The 26,654-nt window shown below is 37.8% G+C and overlaps 4 protein-coding genes across 4 annotated transcripts; 1 reads left to right on the forward strand and 3 right to left on the reverse strand.

The window, feature by feature from the left end:
• Positions 1-15,613: 15,613 nt before the first annotated feature.
• Positions 15,614-16,833, reverse strand: LOC109239590. The gene is made up of 3 exons (XM_019406176.1): positions 16,675-16,833; positions 16,233-16,502; positions 15,614-16,084 (listed from the first exon to the last, which is right to left on the reverse strand). The coding sequence occupies exons 1-3, from the start codon at positions 16,831-16,833 to the stop codon at positions 15,614-15,616; spliced, it is 900 nt and encodes a 299-aa protein (XP_019261721.1).
• On the reverse strand, positions 16,830-17,519 carry LOC109239591. The gene has a single exon (XM_019406177.1). It carries the CDS (start codon positions 17,517-17,519, stop codon positions 16,830-16,832), a length of 690 nt encoding a protein of 229 aa, XP_019261722.1.
• Positions 17,520-18,357: 838 nt separating this feature from the next.
• Positions 18,358-23,242, forward strand: LOC109239601 (uncharacterized oxidoreductase At4g09670-like). The gene is made up of 2 exons (XM_019406187.1): positions 18,358-18,878; positions 22,363-23,242. Exons 1-2 carry the CDS (start codon positions 18,414-18,416, stop codon positions 22,981-22,983), a joined length of 1,086 nt encoding a protein of 361 aa, XP_019261732.1. The 5' UTR covers positions 18,358-18,413; the 3' UTR covers positions 22,984-23,242.
• Positions 23,243-24,876: 1,634 nt separating this feature from the next.
• On the reverse strand, positions 24,877-26,365 carry LOC109239602 (16.9 kDa class I heat shock protein 1-like). The gene is made up of 2 exons (XM_019406188.1): positions 26,094-26,365; positions 24,877-25,334 (listed from the first exon to the last, which is right to left on the reverse strand). Exons 1-2 carry the CDS (start codon positions 26,314-26,316, stop codon positions 25,063-25,065), a joined length of 495 nt encoding a protein of 164 aa, XP_019261733.1. The 5' UTR covers positions 26,317-26,365; the 3' UTR covers positions 24,877-25,062.
• Between the last annotated feature and the right edge of the window lie 289 nt (positions 26,366-26,654).

Consider the following 26,654-nt stretch of genomic DNA (forward strand, 5'->3'; position numbering starts at 1 on the left):
AATTGATGCAAAGTGTTTGAAGGCTAATGTGCAAGATAAATCATGGTGTTGGAACATGCGATTTGGGCACTTGAATTTTGTAGCGCTTAAATCAATGGGAGAAACGAACATGGTGCATGGGATACCATCAATCAACTATCCCAATCAATTATGTGAAGCTTGTCTTCTTGGAAAACATGCAAGGAGGAGTTTTCCGAAGGAGTCCATGTCAAGAGCAACCATGCCACTCCAACTTGTTCACACTGATGTGTGTGGACCAATCAATCCACCTTCCTTTAGTAAAAGTAAATACTTTCTTCTCTTCATTGATGACTTTGGTAGAAAGACTTGGGTTTGTTTCTTGAACCAAAAATCTAAAGCTTTTGCTGCTTTTAAAAATTTTAAAGTACTTGTGGAAAAAGAAAGTGGATATGAAATAAAATCTTTAAGGTCTGATAGAGGAGGCGAATTCACTTTAAAAGAATTTAATAACTTTTATCAGTCTCATGGAATTCGCCGCCCTCTAATGGTACCTTATTCACCCGAACAAAATGGAGTTGTAGAGAGAAAGAATCAAACAATTCTTAATATGGTTAGATGTATGTTGAAAGCTAAAAGTATGCCCAAGGAATTTTTGGCCGAAGCTGTTTCTTCTGCAGTTCATTTGAAGAACAGGTCTCCAACAAGAAATGTTAGAGATCAAACCCCTCAACAAGCATGGAGTGGAAGAAAGCCAAGTGTTAAGCACTTGAGAATCTTTTGGAGCATAGCCTATGCTCATGTACCACAACAAAGGATACAGCAAGGGAGAGCGAAGGTTGACGATTGAAGTGTCGATCATGTGTTTGTTGGCTATGACACGAGTTCAAAAGGCTACAAGTTATACAACCCAAGTAGCGGCAAAGTGGTGGTAAGGCGTGATGTTGAATTTGATGAAGAATTTGCATGGAATTGGGAAGCTCAAGAAGAAACTTCATATGATTTTCTTCCATACTTTGGTGATGAAGAAGAACTAGAGACCGTGGAACCTGTGCAAGATACAACTCCACCTCCTTCACTAACTAATGTTGCATCTCCTTCTTCTCAAGAAAGTTCAAATGAACAGCCGCAAAGGGTGAGAAGTATTCAAGAGCTCCATAAGGACACAGAAGAAGTTAGTAATTTTGATTTTTTATGTTGTCCCTTTGCTGATAGTGAACCAATGAACTTTGATGAAGCCGTTAAAGACAAAAGGTGGAGACACGCCATGGAGTAGGAGATCGATTCAATAGAGAAGAACAACACTTGGGAGTTAACAACTCTTCCCAAGGGACAACGAGCAATTGGAGTGAAATGGGTATACAAGACTAAGGAGAATGCTGGTGGAGAAGTGGAGAGATACAAAGCACGACTTGTGGCTAAAGGCTACAAGCAAAGGCAAGACATTGACTATGGAGAAGTCTATGCACCTATTGCCCGCATGGAGATAATTTGTTTGTTGATCTCTTTGGTGGCGCAAATGAAGTGGAAGATCCATCAACTAGACGTCAAGTCAACCTTCTTGAATGGCTCTCTCTTGAAGAAGTCTATATTGAACAACCACTGGATTTATGGTAAAAAAACCATGAAGATAAAGTGTTGTGGTTGAAGAAAGCTTTATATGGATTGAAGCAAGTCCCACGGGCATGAAATAGTTGCATCGACAAGTATTTTCAAGACAATGGATTTACTCGTTGTTTCCATGAATATGCTCTTTACCTTAAAGTTCATACTAATGGAGATATCTTGCTTGTTTGTCTCTATGTTTATGATCTTATATTCACGAGTAATAACCCAAGTTTGTTTGAAGCTTTTAAGAAAAATATGTCCCGTGAGTTCGAGATGACGGATGTAGGGCTCATGTCATACTACTTGGGCCTAGAAGTGAAGCAGATGGATGATGGAACTTTTATCTCTCAAGAAAGCTAAAAAAAGAGATATTGAAGAAGTTTAATATGCTCGATTGCAACCCCGTGAACACGACAATGGAAAGTGGGACTAAATTGTCCAAGTTTGATGAAGGAGAAAAATGGATCCCACATTTTTTGAAGTCTTGTCGGAAGTTTGAGATACTTGACTTGTACCGGGCCAGATATACACTTTGCAGTTGGAGTACTAAGTCGCTTTATGAAAGCTCCTAACTCCACTCACTTGAAAGTCGCTGAAAAATTCTTCATTACCTAAAAGGTACGATTGATTTTGGGCTATTTTACTCTTCTTCTAGTGATTTCAACCTTGTGGGATTTTGTGATAGTGATTATGCGGGAGATATTGATGATAGAAAAAGCACAACTGGTTTTGTGTTTTTCTTAGGTTATTCAGTTATTTCTTGGAGTTCAAAAAAACAATCAATTGTTACTCTCTCGACTTGCGAAGCTGAATATGTAGCAACAACATCCTGTACATGTCATGCTATTTGGCTGAGAAGATTATTGAAGGAGTTCAATTTACAAAAGATTGAAGCTACGGAGATTTGTATTGACAACAAATCCGCACAAGCACTCGCGAAGAATCCAATGTATCATGATCGAAACAAGCATATAGATACAAGGCATCACTTTATCAGAAAATGCATTACCAAGAAGGAAGTAAAGCTCAAATATGTGAAGTCTCGTGATCAAGCTGCGGATATCTTTACAAAGCCTCTCAAGTTTGAAGATTTTCAGATTGAGATCAAGACTTAGAATGAAAAAGAAAAATCAAAATTAAGGGAGAGACTGTGGGGTCCATCCTATCCAACAATAGGCATGTGCCTATAAAATAAAAACTTTGCTGGCAACTCTTTCTTGGAACCAAAGTTTGGAAACAAGTGGAGGAGATTAATACATCTCCTGTAGCATTCTTGGAGGCTACATATTTTGCTCCTATAAATGGAGGAGCTCTCTCACTTCTTCAAACACACCAAAAAGCAGAGAGAAGTAATATAAGTTAAAGAGAGTAATTCACATATGTCACGACCCCAGTTCACCCTCCATGAACATGTCGTGATGGCACCTAGTCGCTACAACTAGGTAAGCCTAACAATGCAGAAATAACAACCTAAAACTGCGAAATGGTTAAATAAAGCTAGACGTATTAAAATAATAACTGCATATAAGGCCGCTCGGCCTATACAACTCAAAAGAAATGCGGAAGTCTACAACTCAATCCCACCCGGAAACTCACGGGAACCACAGGCTAACAGAACATAGTACGCTGCTCTAACTCCAGAATATCTAAACAACTGAGAGAAAAGGAATAAACTAAGTACTAAAGCTGGAACAGAATAGAGACTCCTGGTCTGCGGACGCGGCAGATATACCTCGAAGTCTCCGTGTATCTCCTCGCCTTAAGGATAGTGCGCCTGAGTGGAGGTACCTGGATCTGCACATGAAAAACATGCGCAGGAAGGGCATGAGTACACCACAGCGGTACTCAGTAAGTGCCAAGCCTAACCTCGATTGGGTAGTGACGAGGAAGGTCAGGGCCCTACTGAGGTTAAACAATATAATATGAATTAACAGTATGAAAATAGGCAGTAATAATGAGTACAGCAATGGAATAAGACAGGCTAAACAAGCAATAACAATTACACAAGGAACGGAGTAAACATGAAATATGTACAGCTCAATACCATTGGTAACAATGAGGATCTCCCAGGATACCGTCCTGTAGTCCTTTTCTCAATTGTCCAGTGGATCTCTCGGGATACCGTCCCGTAGTCCATCATAAGTATATATCCGAAGGATCTCCCGGGATACTGCCCCGTAGTCCAACTATCAATGTGCAGGGGGGATCTATCGGGAATCTAACCCGCAGTCCCAAAGTAAATATGCAGGGGGATCTATCGGGAATCGAACCCGCAGTTCCAAAGTAAATATGCAGGGGGATCTATCGGGAATCTCACCCGCAGTCCCAAAGTAAATATGCAGGGGGATCTATCGGGAATCGAACCCGCAGTCCAAAAGTAAACAAACAAGGGGGAAGCTACCGGAATCCCACATCCGTAGTCCCAATGTAAATACGCAGCCACAACAAGAAGATATTCAGAACTAGAGTACGAGAAAATACAAGGCATCAAGTAGTTCTAGCCTAACATGCTTCACGTAGTACAATCAAGGCACGATACAATAAAATTTAAGTAACAATCAAAACAAACATTGTATTTAAAATAACAATACGATACGATACGATAGGTACAACCATCCAAACAAGCTATAAGTTTGGCTTGTTGACAAAATAGACTTTAGCGCAACTTCCCTTTCCTGCAGGGCTTAGAAAATGACCCTTCTATCGTTTAATTTTGGGTTTAACTATGTCCTTCATGAATTCCATCATATTCTATTTTGATTTCTTTACGACAGTTGCAGTGGTAGATGCAGCTACAATGAGTTCTTGCAAATTCAATATTTTCGACGCAGAGTATAATTATGTATTTATGAAAATTTTCAACTAAACGGTAGATGTGAACCGATAGGCGATAGTTTTAGAAGTACACAATTTTAGAAATTTGAAAGGTCAAATATATCAAGTTCAATTCTGAAGCCGCTTATGAACAATTGCAATATTTAAATGCATGCCGAAGTCTATTTGTCTTCAATTTTTCCCATATTAGATAGAAAGCTATCTTGTAATCCTTATCTTTGTTAGTTTAGATTAACCTTTATCTCTTCCCCCTTTTCAGGGATTCTACTCCTCCTTAATCAAGGATTGCTATGTATAAATACGTCTATGTGTTCATTAATAAAGTGCAGCCTTTGAAGTTCTAATACAACTTTGTTATGGTATCAGAGCCTACTGCTTAACGGCTTTGCGATTTATCTCGTTTCACCGAAAACCATGGGAAACGAAGAAAACTCTTCTACTCACTCACTGCTAGTCTCTACTCCAGTTTTTGGTACAGAACGGATGACTACAGCCACAGTTTCCGGTCATACCACTGTAGCCGATCACACTTCTCTTCTTGTCGGATCACACCCGCTTTCCTTTGCTGCAACCTCCATCCCTGCCCCTCTAATCTCCGCCAACTATGCCAGTAACCCTTCTCTCATTCAGTCGCTGGGCTCTTTACCACCATCAACTTTGCCAACCTTTTCAATGGGTGCACCACCCACAAACCATATGTTGGGGCCTTCTGATAACCAGACTATTCCTTCTCTTCCTTCATTGCATCCCCCATTTGACACTTCCCTACCTAACTCATTTGTTAATCAGATAATAAACCCAACTCCTTTATCCATCATCTCCTCTCAGCCAAATACATATTCCTCCGCTCAATCCTCTCTAATTAATATAACCTCTTCGTTGCAGGCTTCTGTTAAACTTACCTCATCTAACTATCAGACATGGTATTCCCAATGGCGCTCTATTCTTATTGGGTATGGGTTCACACATTTTGTGACTATTCAACCATCAACACAGCAAGTTCGATCCGACTACTGGTATCGTCAAGATCAGTTACTGAGAAGTTCCATTATCGCTACCCTTTCAACAGAAGTTCTTCCACTTGTGAATACTGCAGAGACCTCGTATGATGTTTGGACCACCTTGCATACTATGTATGCACATCCCTCTCGAAGTCGGATTCTTAGTCTAAAAGAATCCTTATCTCGGGCTACTAAGGGATCGCAGTCCATGTCCTCCTACCTTCAATATGTTAAACAACTGGTCACGACTCTTAACTCTTCTGGAGCAAATTTGACTATGGATGATGTTACCTTACATGTTTTGCAGGGCCTTCCTTCTGAGTACCGGGGTATTGCGGATTCAATTCGTACTAGGGATACACCCTTTTCGTTTGATGAGTTACACGAGAAGTTATGTGATTATGAACAATATCTTCAACGTGACAGTAATGTTCTTGCTACACCCGTTACTGCTAATGTTGCTACACGCAGCTATTCCAATTCCAGGAGCAATCGAAACTCCAAGTCGTCTAGCAATACCGGCTCTCAACAAAGATACAACTCTAAGCCCCAAGTAATTTGTCAATATTGTGACAAACCAGGTCATGTTGTCAAACAGTGTAGAAAGCTGAAGAATGCTTTTCCTTGGCTTTCCACCTCCGGCGCAACTGCTTCCTCAAATTCTAGTGCAACTGGTATACCTAAACCAGTGGCAAATGTTGCCAATACAACTGCTTTTGGAGATTCAAACTGGTTGCTGGATTCCGGTGCTTCCCATCACATCACGAGTGATCTAAATAATCTATCTCTTCATTCAAATTATGTTGGTGATGATGTTATGATTGGCGACGGTAACAATCTAAAAGTCACACATTCTGGTTCTTCTTGTTTACCAACGCCAACTCGCCCCCTCCATCTTTCTAATGTTCTTTGTGTCCCACAAATGAAAAAGAATTTGCTTTCTGTTTATCAGTTATGTAAATCAAATAATGTTTCTGTGGAATTCTCACCTGTTTCTTATATTGTGAAGGATTATCTGACACGGGAGCCTCTGGTAACGGGAAAGCCTAAAGATGGAGTTTATCCATGGCCATCAACTGCATCCTCACCTCGGGCCTTTCATACTCAACTCGTTTCTACTGTAGCTTGGCACAATCGTCTTGGTCATCCAGCTTCTCCTGTCTTGCGTCACATTTTAGGCTCTTTGAATATTTCTAGTTTTGTTTCATCCAAATTTTTTTGCAATTCTTGTAAGTGCAATAAAATGCACAAACTTCCTTTTGGAGTTTCTTCAATAAAATCGTCTTCTCCATTACAATATGTCTATTCTGATGTTTGGGGGCCTGCACCAGTTTCTTCAATCGATGGTTTTCAATATTACCTTTTATTTGTTGATCATTTTACTAAGTATGTTTGGCTTTACCCAATGAAAAGGAAATCTGAGGTCTCTAATATATTTCCTAAGTTTAAAGCTCTTGTTGAAAAATTTTTCAAGGTGCCTATTGTGTCTGTTTATTCCGACAATGGTGGTGAATATATTCATTTAAGAGAATTATTTACCTCTCATGGTATTTCTCATTTCCTTACACCACCATATACACCGGAACATAATGGAACAGCTGAACGTAGACATCGTCATATTGTTGAAACTGGCCTTACTTTACTCCATTTGTCCCATTTACCCCTTTCATTTTGGTCATACGCATTCCTAACAGCTGTTTATCTTATCAATAGACTTCCTACACCGTTGCTTAATCATGATTCGCCATACTTCCGTTTGTTTGGCGAAACTCCAAATTATCATAAGCTACGGATTTTCGGTTGTCTTTGTTATCCTTGGTTGCGCCCACAGTCTCATAATAAACTTGAGCCTCGCTCCACTCCATGTATATTTTTGGGGTACTCTACAAATCAGAGTGCTTATATGTGTTATGATCTTCAAAAGCACAAAATGTATATTTCACGCCATGTTGACTTTGTCGAGCATGAATTTCCCTCTTCTCAATATTCTGGTGCTAATAATATTGTCACTACCGATACTATTACAGCTTGGGCTCCTCATTATTTTGTTCCGATGGCCATTGGATCTACTACATCTGTTGTCTCTCCCAGAGCTGGTGCGTCTTCCGAAGATTCTCCTTCACCCTTTCCATCTTCAACAACTACAGAAGGTTGTTCAGGTACAGTCCCTCGAAGTTCTTCCTCTGCTTTGCCTTCTAGTTTAGCCACTGTATCCAATGTACAGGAACCTGAACATTTGCCGATAACCAGTGCTCCAGCAACTACCATGGCAGCAGATTCACCAACTCTGCCAGTATTTACCCATTCACAATCCATGCCTTCCTCACTAGTCCCTCCACCATCTTCTCAAAATGCCTATCCTATGGTCACTCGCTCAAAGAACAATATTCGTAAACCTCTTACTAGACTTTGCCTTGCAGCTTCTGTTGATACACCTAAATGTACCAATCTTTCTCTTCTTAAGAGTGAACCAAAGAGTGTGGCGAGTGCACTTAAGGATTCTGATTGGCATGTATGTTAGCTGAGATTAATGCTTTAAAGGCTCAAGGCACTTGGACCCTTGTTCCACGTCCCTCTGGTACGAATATTGTTGGGTCTAAATGGATTTTTCGGGTGAAACGGAATGCTGATGGAAGTCTCAACAAATACAAGGCTCGTTTGGTTGCTCAAGGGTTTACTCAAAGACCAGGTATTGACTATATTGAGACCTTCTCACCTGTTGCAAAACATACTACTGTCCGGGTTGTTCTCTCTCTTGCTGTTTCTCAAGGCTGGTTACTTCGACAACTGGATGTTAATAATGCCTTCCTGCATGGCACCTTAACTGAAGAAGTATACATGGCCCAACCAAAGGGGTTTATCGATGCTAATACTCCGAATCATGTGTGCAAACTGCACAAGTCATTATATAGTCTCAAACAAGCTCCGCGTGCTTGGTACCATGAATTGTCTGAATTCTTGTTAAGTATGGGTTTCAGGGTGTGCTCTTCTGATCATTGTTTATTTATCTTCTCTGTAGCTGGAATAATCATGTATCTCATTGTGTACGTGGATGACTTAATAGTTACAGGCAATAATTTGAAGGCCATTGAGAGGTTCATTACAAAGCTTGGAACTAGATTTTCAATTAAAGATCTTGGTTCTCTTGCTTATTTTCTTGGTATTCAGGCTACTCGTACATCTACTGGTTTGTTTCTGTCTCAAAGGAAATATATTAAAGATATTGTCCAAAAGGCTTCTATGCTAGGTGCAAATCCAGTTGCTACACCTCTGGCAGCCACTAACTCATTGCAACTTGATGATAGTGCACCAATAAGTGATCCACATGATTACAGGATGCTTGTTGGTTCCTTGCAATACTTAGCATTAACTAGACCAGACATCGCCTTTGCCACCACGCGTCTTGCTCAATTCTCTCATCGTCCTACTGTCAAGCATTGGCAAGCTCTCAAAAGGGTGATCAGATATCTTCTTGGTACGATTGACAAGGGTATTTTCTTTCACAAGGACTCTCCTTTAACTCTTCATGCCTTCTCGGATGCTGATTGGGCTGGTAATCGTGATGATCGCACGTCTACGAGTGCTCACATAATTTTTCTTGGGAAGAATCCAGTTGCTTGGAGCTCTAAAAACCAGCGTTCTGTTGCTCGCTCGTCGACCGAGGCTGAATATCGCTCGGTTGCATCTACAGCTGCTGAACTTTGTTGGTTGAGGAACTTATTTAAGGAACTGGCTGTCTCCTTTTTACGTCCTCCAGTGATATATTGTGACAACTTGAGATCTACTTATTTGTGTGCTAAACTAGTTTTTCATTCCCGAATGAAACACTTAGAAGTTGATTTTCACTTTGTGCGTGATTTGGTGAAGAAGGTCTTCTTCGGGTTGCTCATGTCTCAACCAAGGATCAACTTGCCGACATCCTAACTAAACCTCTTTCTCGTCTTGAGTTTGACAGGTTGAGGAACAAGATTGGCATTTGTACTCGTCCGACCGATTGCCCATCTTGAGGGGGCATATTAGATAGAAAGCTATCTTGTAATCCTTATCTTTGTTAGTTTAGATTAACCTTTGTCTCTTCCCCTTCTTCAGGGATTCTACTCCTCCTTAATCAAGGATTGCTATGTATAAATACGCCTATGTGTTCATTAATAAAGTGCAGCCTTTGAAGTTCTAATACAACTTTGTTAGAGTCTAGTGGTTAAGTAATCTGTTTCCCCATCTAATTAAGGTACTTTACTGAAAAGCACTACAGTTTTCTCAAAAATTACCACTTTAACCAAGCACTGCACATAAGTAGTCAACTGAACATTTGGGTTTACGATGTTTCGAAAATGTAAACATGAAATGCTCAATTCTCAAAAACCCTTCACGTGGTTTGGAGAGGTAAAAATGTATTATTCCGTCCGTTTCAATTTATGTGAACCTGTTTGACTGGGCACAAATTTAAGAAAAAATAAAGACTTTTGGAATTTGTGGTCCTAAACAAGCCAAAAAGGGGCCCGAGTATTTGTAAGTTTAAGCTAAATTGTTACCAAATGTAGAAAGGGGCCATTCTTTTTGCAACGGACCAAAAAGGAAATAGGTTCACATAAACTGGAACAGAGGGAGTGGTAATTTTTTTCCCACTTGTATCAGCGCTTGCATACAACTAATAAATGAATAACGTATGCTAATAATAAATAAAGTATAATTAATTCATGTTGTATTACATAAAAAAAATATTAATAAAATTAATATGATTCGATGTGAGCGCGACAAATTCTTTCCAAATTTCCTACAGGTGGGCGAATGGTGGAGGAAATATTTATTGGGTGAATGTTGGCGTCATATCATATGAGATGTGAAAAGGCCGTCGGGGTCACGCTATTGACGCTTTTCTCTTTTAAAATGCCGGTCTCTCTTATTTTTCTATTCTTTATTTTCTTTTTGGTCCGTTTCAAAAAGAAAGATTCCTTTTTAAATTTGGAAACAATTTAGCTTAAACTTCCAATTCTAACCTTAATGAGAAATTTTTCTTTTTTGGTAACTATCAACTTTCATTAATTACCAAGTAGAATATTTACAAAAGCAGCTAGACTACATACTCAGTCTGTTGTTCATATGGTAGACACATCTTCACTAAGAGAAACTGTCCTATACACATTATCTAATGTCATTGACACTTAGCTTGAAAATCTAAAATTCTGTAATGTCATCTTAAGGTTTTCATCAGCACGAACATGACAAGTATAGGCTATATCTCTAGCTACAGCATCACTAGTTTTCACTTTCTTCATGAACACTCTATTATTTCGTTCAATCCATATTGCATAAATGAATTCTGTGTATAGCAGCTTCAATACTTTTGCTTGCTTTGTCTTTCCTCTTGTCCTCTGTTCTATCCAGCTCTGCAGTTCTCCATATGTCTTCATTGATGGCCAGTCAATTTTAATCCATACCATTAGTTTTCTCCACACTCTTCTACTGACTTCACATTCAGCAAATAGATTATCACTGTTTTCCTATGCTTGTTTGCACATTTGACAGTTTGAATCTATCTATATTCCACAGCTTTTTAGTCTTGTAGCTGTGAGTAATCTGTCTTGAAATTGAAGCCATGTGATGAGGATTGCTTTTGGTCTTGCTGCATTCCCATACATTAAGTTCTTCCAGGTAACTTTTGGTAGCTCTCCTATCATTTTCAGATAAATGATCCTAATCATGCTCCTATTCCCTGCTGCCTTATGTTCAACATTACCCAAATCCTCCCTTGCCTTGAGTATTTTCTTTACCATCCAGCTTGCTTGCTGAGGTATGGGCATATCAGTTATCTGCTTTCCTTTTATACAGTACTCATGTATCTATTTGATCCAAAGAGTATCTTTCTTACTATGCAATTCCCAGCAGGTTTTAACTATAGTTGCTTTGTTCCAGATTTTCAGATTTGTGAGATTAAGTCCTCCAGCTGCCTTTGGCACACACACTCTGCTCTAGGATACCAATGCCTTTCTAGTTATCTCATTTGTTCCCGACCAAATGTAACTTCTACAGTAACCTTCTATGGCCTTCATCACTTTGGCAGGTATTATGAATATATGTGCCCAATAGGATTGAACTCCAAATAGAATTGTCTTCACCAGTTGTACACGACCAGCATATGACAGTTTCTTTTCTACCCATGAAGTCACTTTTGCAATGATCTTGGATATTAATGGTTGTCATTCTAACATCTTCAGCTTTCTTATAGCCAATGGGATCCCCAAATATCTAAAAGGTAATTCCCCTTGTCCATATCCCAGCAGTTGCTGAATATCATGCCTAAGAGGGTCTGCTACTCTACCAAAATATATAGCACTCTTTGACATGTTAGCTTGTAAACATGAAGCATCTGTGAAGTTACCAAACTTGGTGTGCAGTAGTCCCACAGAAGTTAGATCTCCTTTAGAAAACATCAGCAGGTCATCTGCGAAGCTCAGATGAGTAATATTCATTTTGGAACAGCTTAGGATGAAACTTGAATTGCTTCTCATCTTTCAGTTCACTAAGGCTTCTGCTTAAGTACTCCATGACTATAGCAAATAGAAAAGGTGACATTGGATCCCCTTGCCTAAGCCCTTTTACATCATCAAATGGTTTGGTTGGTTCTCCATTGATTACTATGGAGTAATTAACAGTTGACACGCATTCCATCACCCAGCTAGTAAACTTTGAAGGAAAATGTAGCTCTTCCAGCATCTGCTTCAGGAACCTCCAATCTTCTGTATCATAGGCTTTTTGGATATCTACTTTAATCATACATCTTGGTGAGATATATTTCCTTGTGTATGCTTTCACCAATTTATGTGCCAAGATCATATTATCTGCAACTCTTCTCCCAGGAATGAATCCAACTTGTGTTTCTGTGATGATGCTTGCAATAATCTTTTGTATTTGTCACGCCCCAAAATCCGAGGAGCGCGACCGGCGCTCAACCGAGTAAACCCGACCGAGCAAGCCTGTTAGGTCTCATTCTACCCAAACTAACTCATGAATAAATAGGAGATGGACTCCATTAATCAAATTCTATAAACATATCAATAACAATTTCCATTTCATTTTCATTAGAAACTTCATTCGCCACTTTAAAGGTATTACAAGTTTTATACATCATTGCCAAACATCAATATTTCTATTTAAAATTCCCATGCCCGACACTACCCACAACCTGTCTACGGAGCCTCTAACTACAACTAAAGAATAATATGGAAATGCCGGCAACAAGGCTCCGGCTATACCTTACACAAATACCAAAATGAGACTCCGGGAAGAAGAGCGACATGAGCCACACAGGGCCCCGAGAGGAAAGGGGCTCACCAATACAGCTGATGGGAAATGGATAAGATGCTATTGTCGGTGGACTGAAGTACCTGCACCTACAATCATAACACGAATGTAGCGCCCCCGGCAAAAGGGACGTCAGTACATTTGAATTGTACTGGTATGTATGAACAAACTTCACCCCAGGTAGAATCAAATAACACACAAGTAACATATATCAATAGAATCAACGAACAAATGCGCGTGAAAGAAACAATCGAAGCCAAACAAGTTTCACAATCTCTCCTTTTCCCCTTCAACATTATCACATCAATAATTTCACAATTTATAAACCGGTATGTAACAGTAATAGAAACAACAATCAGATCCACAAAGAGGGCACAATCAAGCCAAACAAGCATACAATCTCTCCTGCTTCCCCTTCCACATTTCCACATCAATAATTTCACAATTTGTTCATATTTTCATTTCAATAGTGATTTCGATCACTTTCCACCCTTATTACCTCGGCCACCCTTATCACCACAACCCACACCTTATTACTTCGTGTTGCGGCGCGCAACCCATTCCACCGAACAATCACAATTCACAAACAACACACAACAACAACAATTCACAAGAACAACAACAACAATTCTCAAAGAACAACCACAACAATTCACAAGAATTTCCGTAGCCATCAATACCATTTCATCATATTCAACAATTCATATGCAATTTAAGTCACCACAATAATTACCCACAACAAGCCAAATATGTTATTACCACAGTTGTTCCAAGTGCATCATTTATGATTTCCTTCCATCATTTGTTTCTCAGTTCTTTCCACATAACACTTTCACAATCACACACCCACATTTGATTTGTTTCCATTTACTTGCACCATCATATCGTAAGACTTAACTAACAACGTTCAAGGCACATTAATCACAAGAATTCACAAATAGCTCACATAAGTAAACACATACTTCCATGTCGACATCCTCAAGCTTTTACAAACTTTGCACATAACAAGATAGGCACATCAAATCACTTCTCACAATCACATATAACTTGGTGGTATGGAAATCAATTAAGGCAATCAATTCACATATTTTCATACAAGGTACACATACCGTATGCTCGTCACAACNTATTATCCTTCCATCATGCTGAAATCGAATCCGTTCGTATTCATTAATGATCCCAACGATCTCCTCTAATCCAACACACTACTCTGGTGACATGACACATCAATACAGGCCTAAGCCACAACTTGCACAATACACGCACCAATAAGCAAAAGTTCGAACATACTCAAATCATGAACTCAAGCCCACCAGTACCACTTCAACACAAGGCTGAGAACTCGTAAATCCCTTTCCAAAATTTCTTCATTCCCTAACCCAATCCTTACTTATTTATGTTAAGAAATATTCCCATAAACCTAAGTTGTACATGCATGTATATACAATATTAATACACCCAAGAATCATACCTTAATAACCCATCTTATACTCCAAACTCGAAATTAAAACCTAGGGTATAGAATCTTACCTCTTAGATGAAGAACTTGTGATTGGGATCTTTGATTCTTGAAGATTGATGCAAGTTTGGATGATTTAAATGTTGGGTTCCTCCTTCTCTCTCTAAAATGCTCTTACCTCTCTCTAAAATCAGTAGAAAATGACCCCAAAATGAACTCTAAAGCCTATATATTAAAATGGGTCGGGTTATAAAAATTAGAAAATTAACCCTCCGATGTCAAGTCTGCTATAGCAGAATGGACCGCAGAACGCGAATGCTGGCCGCATAATGCACCGCAAAATCGGCGTCCAAAACTGGGCTACACTGGTCGAATTTGCGTCCTGATTTGCGACCGCAGATCAAAAATGCGGACCGCATAATGGACATTGAGATTGCAGATCTGACACAGGATCATATTTTTTTCCAGCCTTTGGTAATTTGATCATAACTTTGTGTAGGAATATCCAAATAACGAACGATTTAAAGCATTGGAAACTAGACTCGAAGACCTTTCATTTGATAGGTTATCCATCACCTAAAACCTTATAGATATTTAGATATTCTCGTTCAAAGTAGGGACTAGTGCAAGATTATTGGGAATTTTAGCCTATTTTGGACTTTTTCCAATTTTTCTTAGACTTAGGCCTTTCCTTGGACCCCAAATTACCTACCATAAGACTTATACACATATTTACCAAATCCAATGGATGTACACCATGCTAATAGCACATAAAAATATTATAATAAGCCTACGTGACAGCACGAAATCCTAAATTACTTAGCGAAATTTTCCGGGGCCTTACAGTATTCTCCCTGCTAGGACTTTAGCAATGATTTTATAGAGGACAGTACAACAGGCAATGGGCCTATACTTTTTGATTGTAGCTGGATTAGCTACTTTTGGAATCAAAGTTATTACAGTATAGTTGATGCCTCTGAATATAGTACCTTTTATAAAGAACTCCTTCACTGCTTCTATAACTTCATTCTTGATAATTGGCCATGCTTTTTAATAGAATACTGCATTGTATCCATCTAACCCCGGGGCTTTGTCATCTCCTATAGAGCATAATCCATCATAGATTTCTTGTTCTGTTACTGCTTCACATAGCTGGAGTTGTTGATCATGATCCAGCTTTCTACCTCTTCTCATGGTCTTCTTATTTACTGCTGTAACACTTGGTATTGTTGTGCCCATAAGTGATTTGTAGAACTGAGTAATCTCTTCCCTTATAGCTGCTGGATCAGTCAGTCTCCTTCCATCAAGAGAATCAATCTCAGTAATTTGTTTCTTTTGTTTCCTATCTTTCATGACTGCTGAAAAATAGCTAGTGTTAGAATCTCCAAGTTTTATCCACATTGCCCTAGCCTTCTGCTGCATTATACTTTCTTCAATCAAGGACCACTTTTCAAGCTGGCATATTATATTCTTCTATTCTGATGCAAGTGTATTTGTAATGTGAACTTATCTTGATCTGAATCTCTTTCAAGTCTTCTCTTGCTTGTTCAATCTTCATACCAATACCCTTGAACTCAGTTTCATTCAAAATCTTCAATTTTCCTCTTAAGTCTTTTTGTTTCAGCCATATGTTTCTCATTGTATCTGGATGCAGGGCCTGTTCCCAGCAGTCCTTCACCATCTTGGGAAAGTTCTTATGTGATGCCCAAACATTGAAAAACTTGAATGGTGGCTTGATCTTTGGTTCCCTCAAGTTAGTGTGTATCATCATAGGGCTGTGGTTTGATATGTGAGGCAACTTGAATTCAGTAGTGAGATGTCCAAACTGCATCATCCATTCTGCATTTCCCATTGCTCTGTCAATTCTACTCCAAATTCTATCTCCATCTTGCTGTTTATTTGTCCATGTATAGTAATCTCCCTTCCATGGTAGCTCATTTCAGCATCAGGTTTTGCACACAATCAGTAAAATCCTTTATTTCCAAGCTAGTTACTGTTGTACCATATAGTCTATCTTGTGGGTATAGTATAGAATTAAAATCACCCCAGATAATCTGGGGTTTATTTACCTTCTGTGAGATTCCTGCAAGCTGCTGCCATAATTCCTTTCTTTTTTCAATTGTGTTGTATCCATACACCACTGTCATATCACAATCAATGACTTGGTTCCTACTAACCACATTGCAGTGTATTAGTTGTGCTGCTTGTTGTACAATTTTGACATAATATACTGCACTATCCCAGAGCATCCAAACTCTACCATTGACTGCACTTGCATAGTTGTTTTCAAATTCCCATCCAGGGGCTATTTTTCTACTAATTTTGACTGCATTGTGTTCCTTGACTCTTGTTTCCACCAATCCAACTAGCGCTTTACTTTATTCTCTTTAAGGTATGTAGTAATTTCTTTTTGTTTATACCTTTTATTTAACCCCCTCACATTCCATGCTAGCCAAGACATTATTGATGGCATATGAATCCCCCTCCTAAATCAGAAGGGAGTAAGGTTGCCATCACATCATCATCTTGTTGTAGTATGTCAAAATCATTTCTCACAGGTATAACAACTTCCATTATTTGATTCACAGGTCTGCCATTTATTTCTCTAGCAGCCTTTCCTTTCAACATTTGCATCTCTTTGGCTTGGGGATCTATCTCTTCAGTTGTCATTGTTTCTGCTTATTGTTGTGCTTGTTTGGTAGCCCCTGCGTAACTAGTGCCCTGCTGATCACCAGTAAAGGCGACTTATGAGTATTTACCTTTGGGACCCAAGTTGAAACTAATTTTTGAGGTCTTTTCTTCCTCTCAATTGGTCTAGTTTGCTTATGGTCCTCTGTCTTCAAGTTATCCCTTCTTTGCTTATCACAATTGTGGTCTATCATTAGACATCGTTCACAGTATTCAAGTTTCCATTCAAATATCACTCCCTGCTGAAATGTTTTCCTTGAAGGATCCATCACTGTTATTTTAGATGGCAAGGTTTTGGTGACATTGACTTCAATGAGCATTCGAGCAAATGATATTCTAGTCTGTTTTGCGGTACACTTATCAACATATTTAGGAACACCAATAGCACTGGCTATCCTACTTAATGAGTCCTTGCTCCAACAGCTCATGGGCAGATATGGGAATTTAACCCATAGAGGCAATTCTGTGAGGAACTCTGCATTGCAATCGAAGTCTGGAGTCCATTGCTTTAAAATCATAGGTCTGTTGTTAATACTATAGGGTCCTGCATACAATATTTCATTCATATCAGCTATGTTTTTGAATTTAACAACATAATATCCCTCCTCATGATAGTAGGTTTCAGGCTCCGGTACAGTATTCCAGTTTTGACGCACATATTTGCTCATGAAGTTATACCCAGGTGTATCTCCCACTACATATACTATTAGCGCCACTTCCATTTGTCAATCTCCTTTTCTGTTTCTCCTTTGTCAAGCTTAACAATTACTGGTCCTTCAACTAATTCCGGAGGAATGTAATCAAGAGACATACCGTTAGTTGCAGCACGATTACTATTGAATAGCCCAGTCCAATTGGGCACTGGCTCCTGTATCTTCGGTGTTGCTTTAGCATTCTCCTTTGTTGAGTCATTATTGCTTATACCTCCCCGTGGTTTGCCATTTCCAGTCAGTTGCGTCTTCAAGTCTCCGTTGAGATTTAGTTGCTTAATCCCAGGGTTCAATTTCACCGTCAATTCTAGTGGTGAAAGTGCCGGAAAATGCGTTGCTACTCGGGTTGAGATTCTCTGTTCTCCTCCATTTTCTAGGGTTTCAGCAATTACTCTAGCACTTACTGAGCTCCCTAATGTAACAATTGGTTGTTTCTTCGGTCTTCCTCGCCCTCTAGCCATGGCCGCCGCCGTCGGCGTAGGTTTACTTAACTTGCGCCGATAGCCCTAGTCTAGAGAGAGCAATCAAGGCAGTTTCTATGTGCTTTTATTTAAAGTTAGTAATGAGAAGCTTTTATAACCACACAAATACTCTGAGCCCCTTTTTAACTTGTTTACAACCACAAATTTCAAAAGTCTCATTTTTTCTTAAATTTTGTGCCCAGTCAAACAGGTCACGTAAATTGAAACGGAAGGTGTACTATTTTATTTCGTCTTTTTCACTTCACGATTTATTAATTTTACAGTTTTTTTTCTTTGGACATTACCCTCATTTAGTACGACTAGTTTCCTAGTATAAATATTCTTGTCTACTGTCTGCTCCACTCATCACTCAGCTTCTTTTGAGGAAAAAATGGCAGAGGCGTCAGCGGTACGTTTCGGCATACTAGGTTGCGCTAACATAGCTCGGAAAGTATCACGCGCCATTGCGCTTGCCCCAAACGCCACTATCTCCGCCGTCGGCAGCCGAACGATCGAAAAAGCAACGGCGTTTGCTAGAGAAAACGGGTATCCGTCAACTGCAAAGTTATACGGCAGTTATGAGGCTGTTCTGGATGACCCGGAGATTGACGCCGTTTACGTTCCGCTTCCGACAAGCCTGCATTTGAAGTGGGCTGTGTTGGCGGCCCAGAAGAGGAAGCATGTTTTGCTGGAAAAGCCCGTTGCGTTAAACGTGAAGGAGCTGGATACGATTTTGGAGGCGTGTGAATTGAATGGGGTGCAGTACATGGACGCTACCATGTGGATGCATCATCCTCGTACTGTTAAGATGAAGGAGTTCCTCTCTGATTCTCAGCGATTTGGCCAACTCAAATCGGTAATCTTCTGATTTGTTTTATTTTTTCATTTTTGACTACTATTTTTGTCTGATTTGGCGATCAATTAAAAAGTAATTATGTTTTGTTGGTCATATTTGAAAATGTTGTTTTGTTTATTAAATTAAGAAACCCCCCAAATTGGTGAAACTTATGCCAGGTATAGTTTTAGTGCGAGGCTGGTTTTTTTTAGAAGGAGGTGAAGGGAGAGGTGAAATTAAAGTATGTTGACTAATGGCGTCAATTAGTACTAAATCTCTTTCTTAAATTTTGTGTCTAAATAAAATGCCATAAAGTGTACTCTCTAGAATGACGTAGAGAGGGACCATGTACAGAGGAACTGGAAAAAAGTTGTACAGAAACTGTGAACTGTGAAAAGGTTGAGGATTTTTGGGTAATGAGGTGGATTGATTTTGTTGGATGGGAGAAGAAAAGGTGAGCTGGAGAGAGAGATTTCACACTTTAGAAATGCCAAAGATAAGAAGGGAGCTCCATTGGGCTTCCTTTGCGGTGAGAAATGAGAATGAAGTTTGAGGTTTCGCTAATATTGCTCGTACTCTTTATAAATGTTGTCGTACTCGTATTGTATTTTTCAACAATTTACTATTTTTGGAGAATCCTCGGATGGTATTTTTGTAAAGTCTGAGCAACAAAGATTTTAGCATTTATTTCTTCTTTTAATTCATAAAAATGACCAAAATAACAAATTTGAAACTAATACCTAACTATATTATAAAAAGTACAATAAGAATTAGATAGCTATATGTCAAATTAGACGAATATTTCTAATAAAATGTAAAAGTCGTTCAATATTGTTTATTGAAACTAGGGGTATGCATTCGATTTATTGATTCGATTTTGACCCTTATCGATAATTACTTATCGATTATCGATTTGTACATATGCTTATCGTTATCGTTTCAATAAGGTTTCGATTTTTTCGATTTCGATTTATCGATTTTTGGGGCTTATCGATTCGGTTATCGATTACACCAATAACAAAATTTGCGGGATTCCACGAAAAGTATATCACTATAAACACGCCTAACTAATATGGACCAAAAGAAGCTAAAATAAGACGAACACCGTTTATAACATAAAAATTGTGTCAACAAGCACATGCAACGAAACTAAAGTAAGGGATCAAATGTATGCCACCAACACTCCAACGGTATAAAAAAAATACATCATCACAGCTAATTCTATCTTCCATTAATTTGAACTTCATTCCCTTGAACTTTAAATATGATCATTCCTTAAATGTGGTAGATGAAATAATAGGGTTAGAGACTTAGGGTAAAGGAAAGGGTATTATAGAATAAGGGCAAAAAAAAAAAAATTAAAAAAAAACTAATTTTTTTTTTTTTAAAAAAATTATTTTTTTTTTAAAAGTATTTCTTATCGGTTTATCGATAAACCGATAAACCGAATAGAACAAAATCGAAATCGAAATCGATAACTCGATAAGGAAAATTTCGAAATCGAAATCGAAATCGATAAATCGATAAACCGATATCGATAAACCGATAACAAATAATCGATTCGATTTATCGATAAACCGATTCGAATGCACACCCCTAATTGAAACCAAAGGTCTAAAGTTGCTCTAACTTAAACGAGAACATACTTGCTCCAACTCTTCTCTTTTCTTTTGATAACAGATAAATTCAAAGCCAATAAAATAAAAGCTCAAAAATACTAATGTCATGAAATCCTTGAAAAAACACGTAACTGTTCTTTTGTGATTTACGATTTCCTATCAAGTGAAATTAACTAAAAAATGAGATAAAAAACAAATATTAAAATTAAACCATAAGAGAATATTTCAATGCTAAACATATGTTAGAAGAAAAGGGAGATGACAATTAGGCAACAACAACATATTCCCTAGGAGCGACGCGAAAAATTGAAACTTAATAGAGTTGTAAGAAACCAAACGAAGGCTTCGAGCTTATGGACCAAGGGCGGCTCAATAAATTTTGAGGCCTAAAGCCAAATTTTTATAAGAGTCTTTAAATTAATTTGAAACTTTTTTTCTAGCTTAAGGTGCAATGTTGTTAATTATTTTTTCTAATATTTTTTGAGTTTTGAATAACCATATTAATATTTTCAGTTGAATATTTAAGGTAAAAATTGCACGGGGCGCCCTATTTGGTCGCCCCCATTTAACCTATACCCATTTTTTTTAAAAGTTTTAACTTGTACCCACTTTTTAAACAACTTCAACCCCTTTCTCCTCCTCCTTGTCCTCCTTCATTTTCTTCTTCTTTTTCTTCTTCCTCTTCTTCTTTCTTCTGCTGCTGTTGGTGCTGCTATGAAACTTCAGTTCATGGGATGACTGCCATAAGTATGTTTATCATATTATTTAAAAATAAATTATAAGTAATTACGAAAGGTAGTAGACAATAATTTGTGAATATTTTCACGTAATTATGTTCTTTTCACGTTTACTGTTTCCAAAATTTATGATTTACATATTGTTGGCAATCTGATTATTTTATAGTAGTAATACACTATGAAAGAATAAGGTGATTATTTATCTAGTATGTTAGAAAGCTTTTTCAAAAACTTCAAGTTTTTACAAATGAACTAAATAACTTCAGTATCTTTTGCTGAATTTTTTGAAAAAGCTTTATGACAAAACTAATGAATCCAGGACAAAAAAACTTCAGCCTATATAGTGCTGAAGTTTTTACAAATGAACTAAGTAACTTCAGCATCTTCTGCTGAAGTTTTTGAAAAAGCTTATCTATGACAAAAAAACTTCAGCTTATTTAGTGCGGAAGATTTTACAAATGAACTAAATAACTTCAGCATGTTCTGCTGAAATTTTTGAAGAAGTTTTATGACAAAACTAATGAATTCAGGACAAAAAAACTTCAGCTATTTTAGTGCTGAAGTTTTTACAAATGAACTAATTAACTTCAGCATCTTCTGCTGAAATTTTTGAAAAAGTTTTATGACAAAACTAATGAATCCGGGACAAAAAAACCTCAGCTATTTTAGTGCTGAAGTTTTTACAAATGAACTAAATAACTTCAGCATCTTATCTAGGACAAAAAAACTTCAGCGTATTGCCTTTGCTACTTTAGGCTCGTCTACTAGAATGCTGAAGTTTTACGTGATTGCCTTTGCTACTTCAGCCCCGTATGCTGAAGTTACGTGAAAAAGTGGGTACGCTTCAATTTTTTTTCCCAAAGCGGGCACAAGTTAAAACGTGACCAAAAAAGAGGGTATAGATGCAAATCCCCCATATTTAAGTTCTTATGAATAACAAAAATTGTTATAATATACCTTTGATGAAATAGTATATAAATGATGTAATGTAATTTTTGGGGCCTAAAGCGGCAGCTTCACTCTCTTTGCCTGTGGAGCCGGCCTTGTTATGGACTCTTGATTCCTACAAACTTGTCTTGACACTTTAAATCCTGTATGGACTCTGATTCGATCCCTGAAGTCCGATATGGTCTTATGTTATGTTATCAGGTACACAGCACTTTTTCTTATCTTGGTGACCAAGAGTTTTTAAAGAATGACATTCGTGTAAAAGCCGACCTTGATGCTCTAGGTGCTCTAGGCGATGCTGGTTGGTACAGTATTCGCGCAATCTTGTGGACAACTGATTATGAATTGCCCAAAACCGTGGCAGCTTTGCCTGATCCAGAATTAAATGAAGCTGGAGTTATCCTATCCTGTGGTGCTTCTTTGAGTTGGAAAGACGGAAGGGTAGCAACTTTCTACTGTTCGTTTTTAGCCAATATGGCTATGGATATCGTTGCTAATGGATCCAAAGGAAATTTGCGGGTGCATGACTTTGTAATTCCGTTTCAAGAAAATATTGCTCCATTTTACACGGTAGAAAGTTCGAGGTTTGGTGAACTTTCTATATCGATTCATCCTGCACCAAGTGAGCAAAACGTCAGCACTGATCTTCCTCAAGAGGCTCTCATGGTAAAGGAGTTCTCTAACCTGGTTGGAAGTATCAAAGGGAAAGGTTGTAAACCTGAGAAGAAGTGGCCAACAATTAGTAGAAAGACACAACTTGTGGTGGACGCTGTCAAGGCGTCAATTGACAAGGGTTTTGAGCCTGTTGAGGTTGTCTATTAGCTGGTCTGTTATTATGTTTTCTGTGAAATCGAATGATACTATGTTGTAACTGAATGCTGTATTCGCTGTATTAGCTGTTGTATTTCTGAATAAAGGCCTTATGTAGCTTCTTCAATTGAAGTCTCAGTAATGTTTGTTGACAGTGTAAAATTGTATTATTAAACTTGAATTGAGTCTTTAAAATGGTTAGTAATATGTATTGTCAGCACCATAGAGTACTAGGGAAAGAATCTATTTGGTAAAGATCTTCTATATCCAACTTGAACTCTCCGTTGCGTTTCATCTCGATCTATTTTGCTTTCTTCTTGTTGCTTGTATGCGCAATTCTATATATTTTGTTAAGTTCACATAGCACATTTTACAAGAGGGAAATTGTTCCGATTTTCATTTACTTTTCGTCAATCAACCGTTAATACACTTTTTAGAATTGGTAGAACCTCTACTGATTTTCATTTGTTCCTGTTATACTTTTCGTCCAATCAACCGCTAAAATGTGATATTTTTTTCCCAAAACACACTTTTTAGAATTGATAGAACCCGTTATACTTTTCGTCCAATCAACCGCTAAAAAGTGATATTTTTCCCCAAACACTTTTTAGAATTGATAGAACCGAATTGATAGAACCTCTACCTAGGACTGGGCATATATCGGGTAAAACCAATAACCCGAACCGTTAATTATTTATTGGGTTATCAGTATCGGGTTATTGGGTTAACGGTTCGGTAATAGTTTAGAATTTTTTCACTATTGGGTTATTGGTTCGGGCCTCGTATTTCCAATTTTGTTAAAGATTTAACCGTAAACCAATAAGAATTAATAAAATTACGATTTTACCTTTAAGTATATACATATGCTAGGGCTTCAGTTCATTCTCTCCTATTCTTTCTCGGTCGCACTCTTCAGTTGCTTCATCTTCGTTCTTCATAGACCTTACTAGTTACTCCTAGCGTAAGTCTTTAGTCTTATATATTAGGCTTTTAATTTCTATAACAAAATTCATCTTCATATAAGGATTGCTCTGTGTTTCTTTTTTCAGGTTAGGCATTTGACAAACAACATCCAGGTTATCTTTGACTGTTTGAGGGCTTCAACACTTGTGAAAGTGCAGGTATTGTGTGAAATAAAATGTCTAAATCAACTATTATTGTTATCATATCGAAGGAGATGGCTAATGCCTTGGAACATTTTGTGGTATTGTGTGAAATAAAATGTCTAAATCAACTATTATTGTTATCATATCGAAGGAGATGGCTAATACCTTGGAACATTTTGTGGGAATTGCTGTAGTTTGATAAGTATTTATCCACTGATTTTTTGGTGAAGCCTATAAGAATTGAGTAATATTGTCTTCTTAACTGAATTTGAAGTGTTAGTACTATATGTTTGGACTTGTTAATTTTAATTAAGATGAAATTACTACTACTTTATATTATTATTAGTGTATTTGAACAACTATTGAAGAATTAGTACTGTTCCAATTGTGGCCACTGGACAGAACGCAAAAATGGATAGTATAATATTATCGTTTCCCGTTAATCGATATCTTATCAGTTTATCAAATTTGTAAACCGAATAATATTCATAACCGAACCGATGCCCACCCCTACCTCTACCCCTATCGATCCTCCCCTGTAGGAGCCTACCCCTCTAACTCTTTGTCCATGTCAGCATCCAAGGGTCCCACCAAATTAAAACTCCCAGGTCCATACACTTGACCCAACCTGATACTCAGGATCCTTTGTACTCACTTGAGACTCATAGCCATTGAATGGGGTGGTTCGGGTCCATGATGATATTCAATCAGAGCATCTTTTTGATAAATATACAACAAAATTGATTTTTTTTCCCCAGTAAAATCACGCTAACTTCCAATGAATCTTAATTACTCCTCATGAATTTTGAACTCTAGAAACTGATAACCCTTAAAAGTAGGTTTTATATTTGTACAACTGACAACATTGACATTCACTTATTTAAAGGCACTACATATACCAAACTTATACACATACTATGCACAAGGACAGCAAAACCAAACTTGTAACACACCTACTACAGTCCAAAACCAAAAGACTAGTGATTTAAACAATATCTATAGCCCTAACATTTCTTGGAACCTCTTGTGTTTCTTTCTTGGGTACGTTCACAGTCAAAACTCCATGCTCAAGGCCACAACTTATGCCTTCCACGTTGGCATTCTCCGGCAGACGGAACCTCCTCCTGAAGCTGCCGCGGCTACGCTCCACGCGGTGCCACTTGTCGGTGCCTTGCTCTTCCTCTTTTACTCTTTCACCACTTATTTCAAGTATGTTGTCATCTTCAATTTGCACCTTCAGATCTTCCCTCTTCACCCCTGCCATTTTAAAAAGGCACTTAGCTTTAGCTTTACAAATACCAGCCTTACATAATTAAGGGACATAATCCAGTTCGCACATCGTTACTTTGCTAAAAAAACTTTGTTATCTACAGTCTAATCCTTGAAAAACTTTGTTACCTCTCTCTGTTTGCTCATCTAGAAGTGGTCAATCAACTTTCCAAACTAGATTATATAACAAGTATATTCTTCTATGAAACCAGCATCGTTTCATGTTCAGTTTTAACCAATTTAAACCAAAAAATAAAATAGAAATAGAAATAGAAATAGTTCGCGACCCGTTTGAATATGAATACTATTTCAATATTTGTAGGTATCAACATTTGCAAATACTAAAGTTCCAGTATTTAAACTTCAAGAATACTAAAGTACTGATATGGAAATTTATCTCATATATAGGAGTATAAGATACTTAATTTTCACAAATCTTGAACTATTTTGAGTAAAATTCATGTCCAAAGACAAACCTAAACTAAAATTCATGTCCAAAGACAAATGAACTTCTTTCGTACGTTTTGTCAAACTTAAACTGTTAATTATTATTATTATTATTATTTTATATAAAAAAAGCTCAGATATTAATTAATTCATAGAAGTGAAGACGTAGTTAAGAAAACACGTCGTCGTCAAGAATACACCCTATGAACTCTCATACAACTAACTCAAAAAAGAGTTATCCACAGTAGAGTATGAGAAGAAATAAAATTAGTGGTATATATGTAAGATTGGATGCTTAACCAGGAAGGTCGACACGAAAAATATGAGCATTATCAGTTTCACGCCAGTCCACATTAGCATGAGCTAAGGCAGAAACATCATCTTCGCCACCACCTCGTCTCCACCCTAATCCACCAATATCAAAAGGATCCAACAATATATCTGAAGAAAATGGGCTGCTAAATCCAACATCCCAATCTCTACGACGTCCACCACCCATCCATGGTCCTATTGATGATGCCATAATTGTACGCTATCAAATTCTTCTTGCACTTTGTTCTTGCTTCTGAAATGGCTAGCTATATGTTAATTCATATGTTTGTCTGTGACAGGTGTTTTATTTCTGTGTCTTGCTGGCACTTGTGTATATGTGCTGGTTACTTCTGTCTTAAGCCACGTTTCCACTTATTAGGACACTATAAGGTCTTAACTCTGAGTTGTGACACGTTACGTTGAAGATGAACATGAAAAGTTTTTAACCCAACTTGTTGCTTGTTGAATATGTAATTGTAAAACAAAATTAAATGAAATTGTAGCTTTCAAGATAGAATTAACAGATAACCAATTGAGTGCCAGCACTAT

Source organism: Nicotiana attenuata, unplaced genomic scaffold, assembly GCF_001879085.1.
Source record: "Nicotiana attenuata strain UT unplaced genomic scaffold, NIATTr2, whole genome shotgun sequence".
Taxonomy (NCBI): Eukaryota; Viridiplantae; Streptophyta; class Magnoliopsida; order Solanales; family Solanaceae; genus Nicotiana; species Nicotiana attenuata.